Genomic DNA, 18,478 nt, shown 5'->3' on the forward strand with positions numbered 1-18,478 from the left:
CAAGAAAATTATTTGGGTGGGACTGAGAAATAAGAAAGGGATGATCACCTTATTGGGATTGTATTATATACCCCCCAATAGTCAGAGTGAAATTGAGAAACAAACTTGTAAGGAGATCTCAGCTATCTGTAAGAATAATAGGGTGGTTATGGTAGGGAATTTTAACTTTCCAAACATAGACTGGGACTGCCAGAGTGTTAAAGGTTTAGATGGAGAGGAATTTCGTAAGTGTGTACAAGACAATTTTCTGATTCAGTATGTGGATGTACCTAATAGAGAAGGTGTAAAACTTGACCTACTCTTGGGAAATAAGGCAGGGCAGGTGACTGAGGTGTCAGTGGGGGAGCACTTTGGGGCCAACGACCATAATTCTATTCGTTTTAAAATAGTGATGGAAAAGAATAGACCAGATCTAAAAGTTGCAGTTCTAAATTGGAGAAAGGCCAATTTTGATGGTATTAGGCAAGAACTTTCAAAAGCTGATTGGGGGCAGATGTTGGCAGGTAAAGGGATGGCTGGAAAATGGGAAGCCTTCAGTAATGAGATAACAAGAATCCAGAGAAAGTGTATTCCTGTCAGGGTGAAAGGAAAGGCTGGTAGGTATAGGGAATGCTGGATGACGAAAGAAATTTAGGGTTTCGATGAGAAAAAGAAGGAAGCATATGTCAGGTACAGACAGGATAGATCGAGTGAATCCTTAGAAGAGTATAAAGAAAATAGGAGTATACTTAAGAGGGAAATCAGGAGGGCAAAACGGGGACATGAGATAGCTTTGGCAAATAGAATTAGGGAGAATCCAAAGGATTTTACAAATATATTAAGGACAAAACGGTAACTAGGGAGAGAATAGGGCCCCTCAAAGATCAGCAAGGTGGCCTTTGTGTGGAGCCACAGAAAACGGGGGAGATACTAAATGAATATTTTGCATCAGTATTTACTGTGGAAAAGGATATGGAAGAGAAAGACTGGAGGGAAATAGATGGTGAAATCTTGCAAAATGCCCAGATTACAGAGGAGTAAGTGTTGGATGTCTTGAAATGGTTAAAGGTGGAAAAATCCCCAGGACCTGATCAGGTGTACCCGAGAACTCCGTGGGAAGCTAGAGAAGCGATTGCTGGGCCTCTTGCTGAGATATTTGTATCATCAATAGTCACAGGTGAGGTGCCGGAAGACTGGAGATTGGCAAACGTGGTGCCACTGTTTAAGAAGGGTGGTAAGGACAAGCCAGGGAACTATAGACCAGTGAGCCTGACGTCAGTGGTGGGCAAGTTGTTGGAGGGAATCCTGAGGGACAGGATGTACATGTATTTGGAAAGGCAAGGACTGATTCGGGATAGTCAACATGGTTTTGTGCGTGGGAAATCATGTCTCACAAACTTGATTGAGTTTTTTGAAGAAGTAACAAAGAAGATCGATGAGGGCAGAGCAGTAGATGTGATCTATATGGACTTCAGTAAGGCGTTCGACAAGGTTCCCCATGGGAGACTGATTAGCAAGGTTAGATCTCAGGGAATACAGGGAGAACTAGCCATTTGGATCCAGAACTGGCTCAAAGGTAGAAGACAGAGGGTGGTGGTGGAGGGTTGTTTTTCAGACTGGAGGCCTGTGACCAGTGGAGTGCCACAAGGATCGGTGCTGGGCCCTCTACTTTTTGTCATTTACATAAATGATTTGGATGTGAGCATAAGAAGTACAGTTAGTAAGTTTGCTGATGACACCAAAATTGGAGATGTAGTGGACAGCGAAGAGGGTTACCTCAAATTACAATAGAATCTTGACCACATGGGCCAATGGGCTGAGAAGTGGCAGATGGAGTTTAATTCAGATAAATGCGAGGTGCTGCATTTTGGGTAAGCAAATCTTAGCAGGACTTATACACTTAATGGTAAGGTCCTAGGGAGTGTTGCTGAACAAAGAGACCTTGGAGTGCAGGTTCATAGCTCCTTGAAAGTGGAGTCGCAGGTAGATAGGATAGTGAAGAAGGCATTTGGTATGCTTTCCTTTATTGGTCAGAGTATTGAGTACAGGAGTTGGGAGGTCATATTGCAGCTGTACAGGACATTGGTTATGCCACTGTTGGAATATTGCGTGCAATTCTGGTCTCCTTCCTATCGGAAAGATGTTGTGAAACTTGAAAGGGTTCAGAAAAGATTTACAAGGATGTTGCCAGGGTTGGAGGATCTGAGCTACAGGGAGAGGCTGAACAGGCTGGGGCTGTTTTCCCTGGAGCGTCGGAGGCTGAGGGGTGACCTTATAGAGGTTTACAAAATTGAGGGGCATGGATAGGATAAATAGGCAAAGTCTTTTCCCTGGGGTTGGGGAGTCCAGAACTAGAGGGCATAGGTTTAGGGCGAGAGAGGAAAGATATAAAAGAGACCTCAGGGGCAACTTTTTCACACAGAGGGTGGTATGTGTATGGAATGAGCTGCCAGAGGATGTGGTGGAGGCTGGTACAATTGCAACATTTAAGAGGCTTTTGGATGGGTATATGGAAGGGTTTGGAGGGATATGGGCCGGGTGCTGGCAGGTGGGACTAGATTGGGTTGGGATATCTGGTCAGCATGGACGGGTTGGACCGAAGGGTCTGTTTCCATGCTGTACATCTCTATGACCACACGATGCCTCAAAGTGCTAACTAAAGTGCAAAGTGCAAACAGCCAAACAGATACTATTTATGGAGTCACTGTTGTGTCATAGGAAACAAAACAGTGAACTTGCACATGGTAAGCTTGAGGAAGCAGGGAGATAATGAGTTGATAACGTGATTTAACAATTTCATTGCCGGGATAAATATTGGCCAGGACATGAGAGAGCATTCCCCTGCCCTTTTCTGAATGAACAATCATGGGATCATTTATATCCACTTAAAAGCACAGACAAGATCCAGGTTTTTAATGTCTGATCTAAACGGCAGCACCTCTGACAGTGCAGCACACCCTCAGCATTGCACTGGAATATCAATCTGAAGGTTGAGCTCAAATCAATGGGGTGGGACTCAAAGTGGACATTCTGACTCCAAAGTGAATGCTTTCCACTGAGCTGCAGTTGATATCTAAATAGTAAACTATTCGAACTCTAGGGATATCCCGTTATATAGGCAAAACTATTTGTTTAACATTAACACTGAACTCTGCAAGGTGACTTCGGTCACTTATCACAATGAACCATCAGTTCAAGAGGATGCAGTGACCAACTAAGGCCACTATGTGGAGCTCTCTACCGAGAAAAGAGAAACTGCAAAGCACGCTCTGCCTCAAGTGGGATACAACTTCCAAAGAATCAGGTTTATCAGCCAGCACATGTGGAAAACTAAACTATGTCACTTTTTTGACCAGTTCTGTTTGACAAAATGGAGTACTTTGCCAGCTGGGTGTAGCTGAAGGCCACTCTGGCCAGGATCTTTTGCCCAAGTCCATGGCAATGCCACCTCACTTCAGCATGATGTCTGGCTGGTACAGGATTAAGGCAGTGTGCTCTTGCTGTGGCCTGTGAGTAAAAGAAATACATCCCAATGTTCACCCTAATTCTGCCCATCACAGACACTGGGTTCTCCTACCAAATTAACGTCTTGTTTTGGGGGGGGGGGGGGGGGGGGTTCTTTGTTCCATTCACTTTCAAAAGCAACACTGTTAGGTCAGATGTTACTGACTAATTTTTCTGGGATCTTGCTGTGCCACATTTCCTGGATTACAATGGTGACTGCACTTCACTCGGAGTACTTCATTGGCTGTAAATATCTTTCGGGCATTCTGAGATCAAGGAAACTGTCATAGAAAGGCAAGTACATGTTCACTAAAGGAACAGAAGGGTACACTGGTACAGTTAGATAAGCAGGAGGAGGCTAAAATAGAATAGAAATACCAGCTCAGATCAGTTGGGCTGAATGGCCTACTTCTGCACCATAGCCTTAATGAAACAATGCACTAGCCTTTTTCTACATTCCCTCTACAACTGAATGTGTTTCTTCACTGTTTACATCAGCTCTGATGCGCCAGCAGCTCCCTTTAACAATCACTGGACACACACCCAGGACTGTATTTACAAATTCTCTGACAGACTTCAGCCTGCAGCTGCTGGAGATGACCATCCAGACTTCAACTGCTATCTTTGGAGTTCTGTCACTGACAGTGTGATTCCCCTGACTGCTGGTGGCAGTTATCCACCTCCCAAGTTTCATTTGGACTAATCCCTTGATAGTGAACATTCCAAGCTGACTACTGACCGTGGCCAAGTGTCTGGACTGAGACCTCTAACTGATACTGACAATCCTCTTTGACTGTACTGGTGACTAGTCCCACTATGTTCCCACATGGTTGAATAAATGTGCAGGATATTCGCCACACAGGCATCTGCCATATGCTGTAGGTGCTAGATTGATGACTTGGTGAGCCGTGCATGAAGACATCTCATCATTACATTAGTACCAATGGCCTTTGACCCTGGTTGAAGCATCAATGTGCAAACAGGCCCAACCTGGCTCAGCCTGGATACTATGAACGTGCAGATGAACACAAAGTGAGTGAGCACTTAGGGAACAAGCAAGCAGCCCAGAGACACAATTTGGTCCAATCCATGACTTATTTGTCTGATCATACTCACAAAGCATTTCTGGTGTAGCCTTTCAATGCTAGTTACTAGTGTGCCATGCAATGCAAGTCTGTGCTTCCTAAGTGGCCTACGAGTGCAGTGAAGAGGTGAAATGATGACTTTGAGGAGTTGACAAGTGTTGGATGCCAATGTCTATGGAAAGGGATGTGAACAGCTGATTCCCATGGATCGTGCCCTTTTGAGGCTCAACATGGAGGCTCCTCACAGCCAGCGGAGAGCTGAAGTCACTAGGTACCCACCCTGACAGCCATGTTGAGGATTCTGGTTTGATTGATGAGCCTGGCAAAACAGAGTTCAGGTTCATTAATGAGCTGAGATGTAGCATTAGTGAGGTGTCTAACAAGCTATAATCCCGATCAATTGGCGACTCACTGCAGCCTAGTGAGAAACCTGCATTGCTGCTCAGCAAAACATGAAGTGAAATGCTCCTGATGTTGAGATGAGCATCGCTAGAATTCTTGTCCAATTCCAGAGAAATCACCCCAGAGCCCCCATGGCTCAGGCCCTATAAAGTCCCACTGAAACTTGGAAACTGGACTCCATACTCCAAATTGAGGCTGTGCCAGGTTTAACAATACTTCCATGTTTTTAATCTCTATGCCCTTTTTGCAGAAGAACAGTTCACAAACTCTCTTTCAACCTGTCCTGTAATCATCCATGCCAAATGTACACACACACACACACACCCAGATCCCTCTGCTCATGAATCCCCCTTTACTAATGTAACAAAGTCTAAATTAGCATTACAGTCCATAAATGTAACAATGTATTCATGTGGGTGCTTTTTACCTTTTAAAGAAAATTTTAAGAAAAGCTAAAACAACGTCTAGTATTTTGGCATACCAGAGATGAAGGTTCATTTGGAGGGCACTTGTTGCTTTTCTTCCCAATGGCAGGATGGTTCATTCCAACCTCAAAGTTTCTGCCCTCAATGAAGCTGATGTAATCATTGTATGAGTTCAGGGGTCCTGCAAGGATGCCCATGAAGTTGAGATTGTAGCTCAAATACTCAAGGAGACTTGGTATTCGCCTGAAAGCACCAATAAAAATATCATAATTCAAAAATGTTACAGGAAAAGCTACATACAATTAAGATGTTGCATCACAGTGTTTATTGGAAAGACAATGGTGAATGGGGGAGCCAGTCGATGGTGACATTTAAGTATATTTTAATGGCCGGTGTTGGAATACATTTCAAGTCAATGGCTTCCCCATTTGAAACAAATTCCTTAGCTGGTCAAAAGCTTTGACCTGTGCTCTCTGTCTCTCTCACTGGCTATTTCCTATTCCCAACAACAATATGTAACCTCAGCGTTATTCTGTATCAAACCAAGAGAGAACTAACTGTGATGATAACAAAGGGATATAGATTAAGAACAGTAAGCTATAGGTTCACTGGATTAGGACATTGAATCTTTTGGATTGTAGTTGAGAACATATAATTAATTCACTTCTAGCCAGCTCCTTCTCCATTAAGAAGAAAATCATTTCCAAGGTTTGAAGCTCTAATATTTTTTCTAACAAAATTTTCACTCTAGTTTTCAAGTACCCAGCTCTCCCCATCCATCTAATCACTACCAGCTTTACAAACCTCTGCAATCTGAAACATTGCTGATGTATCAGCACTCCACCATTCTCAGATGTGTCTTAATTGCTAACAGCCTCAACTCTTGAATTCCTTGTCTCTTCCCTGTTTAGTTCTCTCTCCTACTTTAAGACCCTCACAGAAACCTACCTCTGACTAAACATTGGTCATCTGCCCTCATATATCCGATGCAGCTTGGTGTCAAATTCTGTTTGGTAATATTCCTGTGAAATACCTCGAGCAAATGTGCTGAATTGAAGGTACTATATAAATGCAAGTTATTGTAACTTACTACTTACCTAAAACTACTAACAAATATGACAAGTGTTATTGCAAATGAATAAGCACAGTTGAAATTATATCATAAAGTGTTACAAATCAAACCAAGCTGTTTCTTTGCTCCCTATTTTGGTGGAAGTGATTAATGGAAAGCTTTCCAACTGGGAGGTGCAACAGCTAACAGGGTCACCAGACAAATTTCTGGGTTCACAAACTCTAAGGCAGCACTGGTTTCAGTCCCAGTACGAAATACCAGTAAAAATAGTAAATGAAACATTCTGGTCCGACTGAACTTCATAATGGGAGAAAGTTTGGGAAGTGTTGGTTTAACAAGTTTGGATTAACATCTCAAAGTTTTCAGATGGATGGTATTACTCACAAAAACAGTTATCATTCTTATTTTCCAAAGAAATCACTCGTTGCAAATCCAACCCACATCTTCCTGCGTGTGTATTCTATACCTACCTCACCGCTAAACGTTTCTGAGATGTACTCAGTTCACTTTCATCTCGGGTCAGACCTGAATGGAATCAAGACAAAAATGCTTGGAATTTTTCAGCACAGCAATAAAATGCATTGATTTCCTGGAAGTTATCACAGAATAAAAGGGAAACCCCTTGTACAGGCAGTGTGTGGATTGCAAACAAGTTCAGTTCCGGAGTCAACTCAAGTCGATTTGTACACTATGCCAGACAACATATAGCAGTTTTTCATAGGTACATGAAACCGTCGTATGTTGGGTCTTTAAAATGACACCTCTGCATGTCATTGCATTTGTCAGTCAGACATTCATAAATTGCAGCTTTATTGCAGCTCAACACACGTCAACGTGTATCAAGTGCACCAATCCAATTTGCAACATGACTAATTTTACACACTTTAACACCGCCACGGCCAATAGGTGCACAGGTAGATCCCATTAATTGCAAGTTAACTTTATTGGACTGCGACTTGTTGGGGAAGGAATGTTGGCCAGGATGCTACATCGAGGAAATGCTACACTTGGAGCAGCAACGCTGTTGGAAATTCCTGGTGAGGGAATGTGATCGGCTCCCAGAGGAATCCAATGCTTCTCTTTGAAATGTTGCAAGGAAGGGTCACCTGGACCCAAAACATTAACTTTGATTTCTCTGCACAGATGCTGCCAGACCTGCTGAGCTTTTCCAGCAACTTCTGTGTTTGCTTTTCTCTGAAGGGTTGCCACAGGATCGTTCACATTTACCTCGACTGGTGCAGCCAAGGACCCAATCAAGGTTGCCTCCCCAGTGCTGCACTGAGGTAGTGCTGCACTGTTACAGACCCATCCTTCCAGGAAATGTAAAACTGGGGCTCATCATCTCTCTCAGATGGTCACAGAATAATATGGCCCCTATTTCAAAGGAGACCAGGGGAGCTCTCCCTTGATAATAAAAATTGAAAGCTTGAGGTTTAAAGGGGCACTATCTAAATGCAAGCCTCTTGCATGGATTTTTAATTTTATTCTTTTCTGGGACATGGAGTCCCTGGTGAAGCCAGCATTTATTATCCCTCCTAAATTGTACTGAGTGGCTTACTCGGCCATTTCAGAGTCAACCGCATGACTTTAGATGTAGAATCACATATAAGCCAGCCCATGTAAAGATGACACATTCCCTTTCCTAAAAGGCATTAGTGAACCAGATAGGTTTATATGATAATTAACAGGAACTTGATGCTCACAATTGCAAAGACTAGCTTTCATTATTCACTTATCTTATTAATTGAATTTAAATTTCATCAGCTGCAATTTGAATCCAGCTCCCCAGAGAATTAGCCTGGGCCACTTGAGTATTTAGACCATTGGTATTAAAACTATGAAATGAGCTTCTCTTTTCTCTTCTCCAGAAGGAAAGCATCTTTGACGCCCTCACTACTCCACTAGATGACTCAGGTTAGATTCCAATGTTTCAACCTTCATTCCACAGCCTTATAACTCAGAGGTAAGGGAGTATACCGAACTGAGTCACAGCCATTGTTTATTGTAGTGATAGTTCGTGACCTTCTGTTCCAGATCGGTGATGATTACATCTGTCAAGTGCTTTTGTCCCTATCTCAGAGCCAAGAGGCCTAGGTTTAAGTCCCACCTGCTCCAAGGATGTGTCATACATCTCTGAACAGATTGATTAGAAAACAAAGAAATGTTCTGTTCCCTCTGAGTACTTTCTCATTTAGATTCTTGAGGAGAGTCAGAGATGTAGTGATATTGTCCCTGGGCTAGAGTCCTACTCTCATGCTATGGAAGGTGGGTTGGAATCTCTCCTGGGCAGCTGGTGAAATTTGAATCCAACAAAAATCTGGAACTAATAGCTGATCTAATGGTAACTAAGCGTCAATTATCACAAATAATGTCCTTTAGGGATTGAAATCTGACATCCTTACCCAGTCTGGCCTACATGTGTCTCAGACCCACTACAAGTCCTCAGGTGGCACGGTGGCACAGCAGTTAGCACTGCTGCCTCACAGCACCAGAGACCCGGGTTCAATTCCCCCCTCAGGCGACAGACTGTGTGGAGTTTGCGCATTCTCCCAGTGTCTGCTTGGGTTTCCTCCAGGTACTCCGGTTTCCTCCCACAGTCCAAAGATGTGCAGGCTAGGTGAATTGGCCATGCTAAATTGCCCGTAGTGTTAGGTGTGGCGGGTCGGTGTGGACTTGTTTCCACACTGTGGGTGGCACGGTGGCACAGTGGTTAGCACAGCGCCAGAGACCCAGGTTCAATTCCCGCCTCAGGCGACTGACTGTGTGGAGTTTGCACGTTCTCCCCGTGTCTGCGTGGGTTTCCTCCGGGTGCTCCGGTTTCCTCCCACAGTCCAAAGATGTGCAGGTCAGGTGAATTGGCCATGCTAAATTGCCCGTAGTGTTAGGTAAGGGGTAAATGTAGGAGTATGGGTGGGTTGCACTTCGGCGGGTCGGTGTAGACTTGTTGGGCCAAGGGCCTGTTTCCACACTGTAACGTAATCTAATCTACAATGTGATTGACTTGCATCTGCCATTAGAGATGGTCTAACAAGTCATTCAGTTCAAGAGTAATTGCTTACATAATTTAAAGGACCTTGGAGGTTTGTCCTCATTTCCCTGAAAACGGGTTGAACAGTGGGGTTTGGTTTTGTCGCTCCCCTCCCTTGTAAATTGTTGTTTTTCTGTATACAGCTGTTAATATTAATTGTTTGTAAACTACTGTTTAATAAACTTTTTAAAAAATAAAAGGATCTTGGCTGCACTTTTCCATTCTTTCAGTGGCCAATCCCACCAAACCCCAGGAAGAATGGGATGATGGAGTGAAGGGATGTGGGTGCAGCGAGAAACAAAAGATCAAAGTTCACTATCCTTATGCTTTTCACCCACATGAGGGTGGGAGTGTTGTGAGGGAACTCTCAGAAATCTATTGAAAATCTGCAGTAGAGGGCAGTAGAAGCCAAATCAGGAGTGGGCACCCTGACAACTTAAAATAATTCATGATTTGGAGATGCCGGTGTTGGACTGAGGTGTACAAAGTTAAAAATCACACAACACCAGGTTATAGTCCAACAGGTTTAATTGGAAGCACACTAGCTTTTGGAGCGTCACTCCTTCATCGGGTGATAGCGGAGGGTTCAATCCTAACACAGAATTTATAGCAAAAACTTAGTGTGATGTAACTGAAATTATACATTGAAAAATTTATTGTCTGTTAAGTCTTTCATCTGTTTGAATACCATGATAGTTTCACTTCTTTCATGTGTAAATCACAAAACCTTTGTTTAAAAAGTTGCATTCTCAGGTTAGCTGTTAACAATGGTGATAGCTAGACAATATGTTGAAGGTGTTGGCCCCCTGTGTTCTCTGTCTATGCCATGATGTTTAGATTGATTCTAATCTAAAAAGTGAGATAACGGAGTTTTACATGAATTCATGCAGTTTTTGAGCAAAGTACGATGTAACCCTGCAAGTACAAATTCACCCCACAAAATATATGTGTGCATGTGGGTCTTTGTCTGCCTGTGTGTGTGTCTGTCCGGGTTGGGGGTTGTGAGTGTGAGAAAGTGTGTGTGTGTGTGTGTGTGTGTGTGTGTGTGTGTGTGTGTGTGTGTAGTGAGTGTAGAGTGTCTTAAGTCTGTGAGGGGGTGCATGTGAGAGTGTAGGAGTGTGTGTGCCTGTAAGGGTGTGTGTGGGTGTCTGTGTGCGCCTCTGTGTATATGTGTGTCCGTGTGTATGTGTGTATAGGAGTGTGTGTGTGTGTGTGTGTGTGTGTGTGTGTGTGTGTGTGTGTGTGTGTGTGTGTGTGTGTGTGTGTGTGTGTGTGTGTGTGCGTGCGTCATCTGGCTACCACCTGATGAAGGAGCGTCGCTCCGAAAGCTAGTGTGCTTCTAATTAAACCTGTTGGACTATAACCTGGTGTTGTGTGATTTTTAACTAAAATAATTCAGATTGATTGGAATGATGTACCTTCATCCCATTTCAGACAAACTAACCCTGCAATAATTAGAAAATTCAAGCTGGGGAGGCAATGCCCTAATGGTACTATTGCTAGACTATTAATCCAGAAACTCAGCTAACATTTTGGGGACCCAGATTCAATTCCTGCCATAATTTTGAATTTTTTTTAAAAGCCTGGAATTGAGAATCTACTGATGATCATGAAACAATTGATTGTTGGGAAAAACCCACCTATCTCACTACCATCCTTCAGGGAAAGAAACCTGCCATCTCTACTAATCTGGTCTTCATGTGATTCCAGACCCACAGCAATGTGTTTAACTCTTAACTGCCCTCTGGGCAATCAGGATGGGCAATGAACGCTTTGAAAGAATTTCTAAAAATCCAAAGGCCTTCCTGTCAACAAAGTTGTGCATTTGATTCGATTTGTTACTCTTACGTGTACAGAAGTACAGTGAAAAGTATTGTCTTATGTGCATTACAGGCAGACCATATAAGTATATCAGAGTACCAGAACAGACTGCATGATACAATGTTACAGCTGCTGAGAAGGCGTAGAGAGAGATCAATATTAACATTAAAGGATTTCCAATCAAAACTCTGATAACAGCAGGGAAGGAGTTGTTCTTGAATCTGTTCATGTGTGTATACAAGCTTTTAGATATTCTACCCAATGAAAGAGGCTGGAGGAGAGTATAACCAGGCTGAAAGGGTCTCTGGTAATGTTGGTTGTTTTTCTGAGGCAGTAGGAAATATAGATGGAGTCAATGAATGGGAGGCTGGTTTACATGGCGGACTAGGCTGTGTTCACAACTCTCTGTAATTTATTGTGGTCTTGGGCAGAGCAGTTGTCATATCATGGAATGATGCATCCAGATAGGATGCTTTCTATGGTGTGTCTATAAAAAATTGTAAGGGTTTATCCCCAAAGTCTATCCCTCAGTGACTAAATCAGATTGTCTGGTCATTATCGTGTTACAGTTTGTGGGGACTTGATGTCCACAAATCTTCTGTTGCATTTCCTACATCACAGTGATTATTTATCACATGAAAATGGCCACCGTGCTTGCGCAGACACGGTCTGTAATGTAGCTGGGCTGTGATAGGCTGTGAAAAGCATCAGTGCGTGCATATATTGCTGATGTCACAGGCTGAAGTATGGGGGTTGCGGGGGCCAGAGAGTCAGGGGGTGAGGAGGAGGTAGGGTACAGTCTGGGACAGATGAAGCAGAGACTCCCCCCTCCCTGGCAGTGGATGCAGTGTCCCCACATAGACTGCACCCATAACTGTCTGCTCCACTTCTTCCAGATCCACCTCCTCATCCAGCCACTGGAATGACGCCCTGCCCATGTGCAGGCAGGGCCAGGAATGTCAGCTGGCTGTCACACGATGCTCCTGCGTGAGCGTGCTCACTGCCACCATCTGGTGGTGGCAGACATGATAAACATGGCCTTACAGTGACTGCGGGCCAAAGTACTCCATTGGCTGTAAGTACTTTGGGCCATCCTAAGCTTCTGAAGTTTGCTACTTAAAGGCAAATCTTTCTTCTTTCAAAAGGAATCCATAGGAATATGAAAGTTGCCACCATGATCAATAAGTAGCATGGATGCAGTTAAGAGGGAACTAGAGCAGGTTAAGAGAAATGGAAGGATATGTTGTAATGGTTAGCTGCAAGGGGCATAGGAGGATGCTAGTTGTTTGGACCACTAATAATGGCCTGGATCTGTTGGGCCAAATAGCCAGATTATGTAATCTAAGTATGTTGTTAGATTGGGATCACGGATAGACCTATCAGCCTTGGTCTGTTCTCTTTGATGATGATTGATCGGTATCCAAACTGCTCAAAACATGAGCTGAATTATTTTCTTTCATTTCAAATTTCTTACCATCACGAAGTTCAAATGCCAACTTTGTTACTTTCTGTGTGATCACCATCAATGGCCTACAATTAAGAGAAGACACTTCAGTACATAAACAACAAAAGAGCAATCCGTAATTTACTTAAACCCCTTCTGGCTTTTTGTCTTTAACTGAGATGTACTTGTGAAATTGCAGATAATACTAGGTGACAAATCAAGGACCAGAGTCTGGGAATGACGCATACAACTGAATGTGACACACCCTTCAGGTTTCATTCCCAGCATCAGTAACTTGTTAAACTTCATACCTAGATGATATCACCAATCATAAAAAGCTAAAGGTCAAATGTAAATTAAACTGAATGATTTCAGATCAATGGTTGCCTTTATCAAAGTTCTTTTCTAATGAGTCAATTTCCAATCATGCAACTTTCTTTTATTTTTGACATTCTTAAAGTGAATGATGGTGATTGTCTTTTACTCTAGGACAAAAGTAGTTATGATGTTGAAAAGTTAACTGGTTAATATGGTGACAATTTCTATCAGTAAGTGAGTGATAAGGAAGCAATAAAAATATTATCAACATTTTTCCTTATACACCCACACACAAGATTATTGGATTGTAGGATTCAGAAGCAGCAGTGGGAGAAGAATCTATGAAAGCTTGTAAAAGTGAATTTGATTTTAAAAAACTGTAATAAGAAAATAAAATAATAACAGTGTACAAAAGGGGCTGGAAAATTGTTACTACTTTGCATATCCCTTCTGGGGAGCTGCCAGTAGAAATGATTGAATTTGTTTTATTTATTCACGGGATCGGAGGGCATTGCTGGCTAGACCAGCATTTATTGCCCATCCCTAATTGCCCAGGGGTTAAGAGTCAACCACATTGCTGTGGGCCTGGAGTCACATGTAGGCCAGACCAGGAGAGGATGACAGTTTCCTTCCCTAAAAGATATTAATGATCCAAATGCATTTTTTCCTGACCACCAACAATGGACTTGCAGTCATCAATAGATTTTTTTTTAAAATTCAAATTCCACTATCTGCCATAGCAGGATTTGACCCCAGGTCCCCTGAACACTACCTAGGTCTGTAGATCAACAGTCCAGTGATGATACCACCTGGCCATCGCATCCCCTGGCTTTGTTTTATTCAGCATGGATCTCAATTGGCCTGAATCTGAAGAACTGCCATTTGTCTTGTTCTACTATGCCCTTCATCCAAGCACATAAGGTAATGCTATGGACAATTGCACAGAGATCCTGTCTTGACCCTTAGTCAATCTTGATTCAATGTTCATTTTAGGAGATGTCACAGTCAAACAGCATAGAAACAGACCCTTTGGTTCAACTTGTCCATGCTGACCAGGTTTCCCAAACTAAACTAGTCCCATTTGCCTACATTTGGTGCACATCCCTCTAAATCTTTCCTAATCATCTCCCTGTTCAAATGTTATTGTAATTGTACCCTCATCGACAACTCCCTCTGGCAGTTCATGCCACATATAAACCACACTTCATGTGAAAAAGATGTCCCTCAGGTCCTTTTTAAATCTTTCCCCTCTCACCTTAAATTCATGCCCTTTAGTTTTGAATTCCACTACCCTAGGGAAAAGACTTTTGCAATTCACCTTATCTATGCCCCATGATTTTATAAATCTCTACAAGGTCACCTCTCAACTTCCTACAATCAAGGGAAAAGCATCCTAGCCTATCCAACCTCTCCTTATAACTAAAACCCTCCAGTTCAGTCATCATCCTGATGAATCTTTTCCGCATTTCCAATATAATAATATCCTGGATGGAGGTTTGCTCGCTGAGCTGGAAGGTTCATTTCCAGACGTTTTGTCACCATATTAGGTAACATCTTCAGTGGGCTTCAGGCAAAGCACTGTACATGATTCCTGCTTTCTATTTATATGTTTGGGTTGGTTATGTCATTTCCAGTGGTGATGTCATTTCCTGTTCTTTTTCTCAGGGGGTGGTGGATGGGGTCTAACTCGATGTGTTAGTTCTGGTTGGAATGCCATGTTTCTAAGAATTCTCGTGTGTGTCTCTGGCTTGTCCTAAGATGGATGTGTTGTCCCAGTCAAAGTGTTGTCCTTCCTCATCTGTATGTAAGGATACTAGTGAGAGAGGGTCATGACGTTTTGTGGCTAGTTGGTGTTCATGCATCCTGGTAACTAGTTGAACACACCTATACCGGGTATTCAAAAAGAATGGATACCCAATGAACACAGTCCACCGATTTCTCAGCAACAAACCCAGACAAAACACATCCAGAAACCCTAACCACTCTCCCCTACCTCAACGACATTTTGGAGATGACTGCCAGACTACTCAAGCCTCTTGGCATCATGGTAGTCCACAAACCCACCAACACACTAAAATAGCAGCTAATGAACTTGAAAAACCCTATACAGACAACAAGCAAAACTAATGTCATTTCCAAAATACCATGCAAGAACTGTAACAAACACTACATTGGACAAGCAGGCAGAAAACTACCCACCAGGATACATGAACACCAACTAGCCACAAAACGACATGACCCTCTCTCACTAGTATCCTTACCACTTTGACTCGGACAACATATCCATCCTAGGACAAGCCAAACAGAAATATGCATGAGAATTCCTAGAAGCATGGCATTACAACCGGAACTCTATCAACAAACACATCGAGTTAGACTCCATCTACCGCCCCTGAGAAAAAGAACAGGAAATTACATCACCACAGGAAATGACATCACCAACCTGAAGAAACCCAAACATATGAATAGAAAGCAGGAATTATCAGCAGTGCTTTGCCCGGAGGCCCACTGAAGATGTTACCTAGTAGGGTTACAAAATGTCTAGAAGAGAACCTTCTAGGTCAGCGAGCAAACCTACACCCAGAACCTCAACCTGAGCTACAAATCTTTCCAAAACTCAGTAATAATACCCTCCCCAATAGCCAGGCAATCAGAATAGTGTGCAGCATTCCAAAAATGGCTTCACAATATCCTATATAGCTGTAACATGAAGTCCTAACTCCTCTATTCAATGTTGTGATCAATGAAAGCAAGCGTGCCAAACACCTTCTTCACTACCCTGTCCAACTGTGATGCCACTTTCAAGGAACTATGGACCTGAATCTCGAGATCACTCTGTTCAACAATGCTCCCCAGGGCCCTACCATTAACTGTGGAAGTCCCGCCCTGGTTTGTCTTACCAAAATGCAACACCTTGCATTTATCTAAATTAAACCCCATCTACTACTCCATGGCCCCAGTGGCTCAGCTGATCAAGATAAAATAAAATGGCACAGGATGGCACACTGATAGAGGATGGTGCATGTTTTTCCCTGTATTTGTCTACTGAGTGTGAGCACTGCTGGAAAGGCCAGCATCAATGGCTAGGACAGCGTTTGCAGTCCATCCCTAATTATCCTTCAAATGGAATGGCTTGCTAGGCCATTCTAGAGAGCAGTTAACAAACACAGTGGTGTCGATCTGGAGCTACATGTCCACCATGGGTTGTAATAGCAGATTTTCCTTCCGAAAAGGATAGTAGTGAAGCAGATGGATTTTGAACAATAATGAACAATAGCTTCACGGTCACCATAACGGAGACTAACATGACATTCCAGATTTATTCATCAATTTCAAATTCTACCAGCAGGCACAAAGGATTTCAACATGTTGTCACCAAATCTGGGCCTCTGGATTACTGGTCACTGTACCAACATGGCACTATCTCCCCCTTTCCACAAAATACCCCGCCTGTGACCTGATTTTGAAGCTACAGTGTTTATGTTGCTCATTCTTAAATTTCGGTTAATGATGATCCTCAAGATATTGATGGTCAGAAAATTGACAATGGGTTAAAACCATTGAATGCCAAAGAGAGGCAGTTGGACTACCTTTCCTTCAAGATGGGAATTGCCCAGCTCTGTCAGGAATGTAATGGAATTTTTTTCCACTTGCCTGGGTGAATGCAGCTCCAACAATACGCAAGACGTTCAATAGCACTGAGGACAAAGCAGCCTAATTGATCATTCACTAATCCACCACATTAAATCATCCTCTCCCTCCATCACTGACACAGCATGACTACAATGTGAGCCGGATACAAGATGCATTGTAGATGCTCACCTAAATTTCTTTAACAGGAGCTTCTAAACCTCCAAAACCTGAAGTATTGTGTGAAGTTTGGTCTCCTTATCAAAAGGGAGATATTCTGGCAATGGAGAGTGCAACAAAAGGTTTACCAAACTGATTCCTGGGATTACAGGACTGATATGCAAAGACAGACTGGATCAGTTAGGATTATAATGACTGAAGTTTAGAGAAGAATGAGTAGGAATTTAGTTCTCGCTATAGTTCCATAATTTGTTGATTAATTAAGTAAACTTCAACATTCCTGCAACATCTTTCATAATCTGAGTATGTTCTAAACTGATGTCCAGTCAATGTAATTCTCTTCACGTCTGGGCAATATTGCAATATAGGGGATGTAGCAATCAATTTGTACTTTGCAAAAGTTCACAAGCTGCAGTACAAGTAAAACATTGGGATGTGTTGAGTTCATGTTAAGTCACTGCACAAATCCAATTTCCATCTTTCAAAGGAGAGCCAACTTAGCAAGTTATCACCAACTCCTGCTCTAAACCATGCAATCAATTTATTCAATCCCACAATGGTTAGTATTTCTGTGAAATTTTCCTCTCTTGTACCCTCCAAGTCCCAAACACCACTATCCTCTACACTTGCTCTCCCCCTGAATCCCTGTGCAGGTTTCAATCAGGATGAGTGCACAACTTGTTACTCCAGCTCATTATATTGCAGGAACTTGAAGCTGTGGTTCTATCTTTTCTTAGCTGTTCTCCAGCTTAATGCAATTCAGCCCTCATGCAAAGTAACTAGTATTCCTGATATAATATTGTCTTCATTATCTCACCTCCTCAATCTTTGGGGTATCCTGCATAGTGATCTTTCACCTCAGTTTCTGCAATTTATTTATTCCAATTAACATTGTTCAAGTCTAACAGAACCAAGTGTTCCCAAGGTCATAAAATAATGCACGCGCTTCAGTATGTCATCATCATCTGAGCTTCCATCTTATTTTGAAACAATTGCATACAAGAACTACTGGAAGAGAGGGTCACATGAAGCATCAAATTCAACCCTGCCACTTAAGGGCTACAATCTCATTTTAACGTGGATGCAAGACAAACATTTATTCACTGGCAGAAAGTTTAGCCAAGTTTGTTTCCATTTTCATCCCAAATTAATTCAACAGAAATCCAGGTAGTGTGCTATCTTGGGTTATGAAACCTGGACCTTCCTCAGAATGACTGGTCTGTGGCATGACAATTTCAGGAACCATTAAGTGTTCATATAACAACTTGCCCTTACATACTGCCTTTATCATAGTAAAAATGTTCCATAACACACTTCACAGGAATGATACCAAACTTAGAGCAGATGATGAAAACTTTAAAGGAGTATCCTTAAAGGTGAAGAACAGGGGAGGCAAGTGGAGAGGTTTAGGAAGAAAAATACAGATTGCAGGGGGCAGCTGAAGGCTCACCCATCAGTAGCAGAATGTAGAAAATCAGGGATATACAAGAAACTAGGATGGGCCTAATACTTAGGAGCATGAGTCCATGTCCCTTGGTCATCCTCTTGCTGTGAGGTAATTCTCTGAATCTCAATTTTCCATCTTATTTA

At 42.5% G+C, this 18,478-nt stretch overlaps 1 protein-coding gene across 2 annotated transcripts in view; it reads right to left on the reverse strand.

Moving 5' to 3' along the window:
• Positions 1 to 18,478, reverse strand: part of LOC122563613 (membrane-bound glycerophospholipid O-acyltransferase 2-like) — a 66,252-nt gene that overhangs the window by 15,034 nt on the left and 32,740 nt on the right. For both annotated transcript variants that reach the window (XM_087976800.1, XM_043717571.2), the window contains exons 5-7: positions 12,791 to 12,846; positions 6,938 to 6,992; positions 5,452 to 5,638 (exon numbers count right to left, since the gene is read on the reverse strand). In XM_087976800.1, the coding sequence (XP_087832926.1) occupies positions 5,452 to 5,638; positions 6,938 to 6,992; positions 12,791 to 12,846 (298 nt within the window). The remainder of the gene's footprint in view (positions 1 to 5,451; positions 5,639 to 6,937; positions 6,993 to 12,790; positions 12,847 to 18,478) is intronic.

Source organism: Chiloscyllium plagiosum, unplaced genomic scaffold (genome assembly GCF_037043375.1).
Source record: "Chiloscyllium plagiosum isolate Xiang-an unplaced genomic scaffold, Cpla_swu_hap1 HiC_scaffold_30, whole genome shotgun sequence".
In the NCBI taxonomy this organism is placed as follows: domain Eukaryota; kingdom Metazoa; phylum Chordata; class Chondrichthyes; order Orectolobiformes; family Hemiscylliidae; genus Chiloscyllium; species Chiloscyllium plagiosum.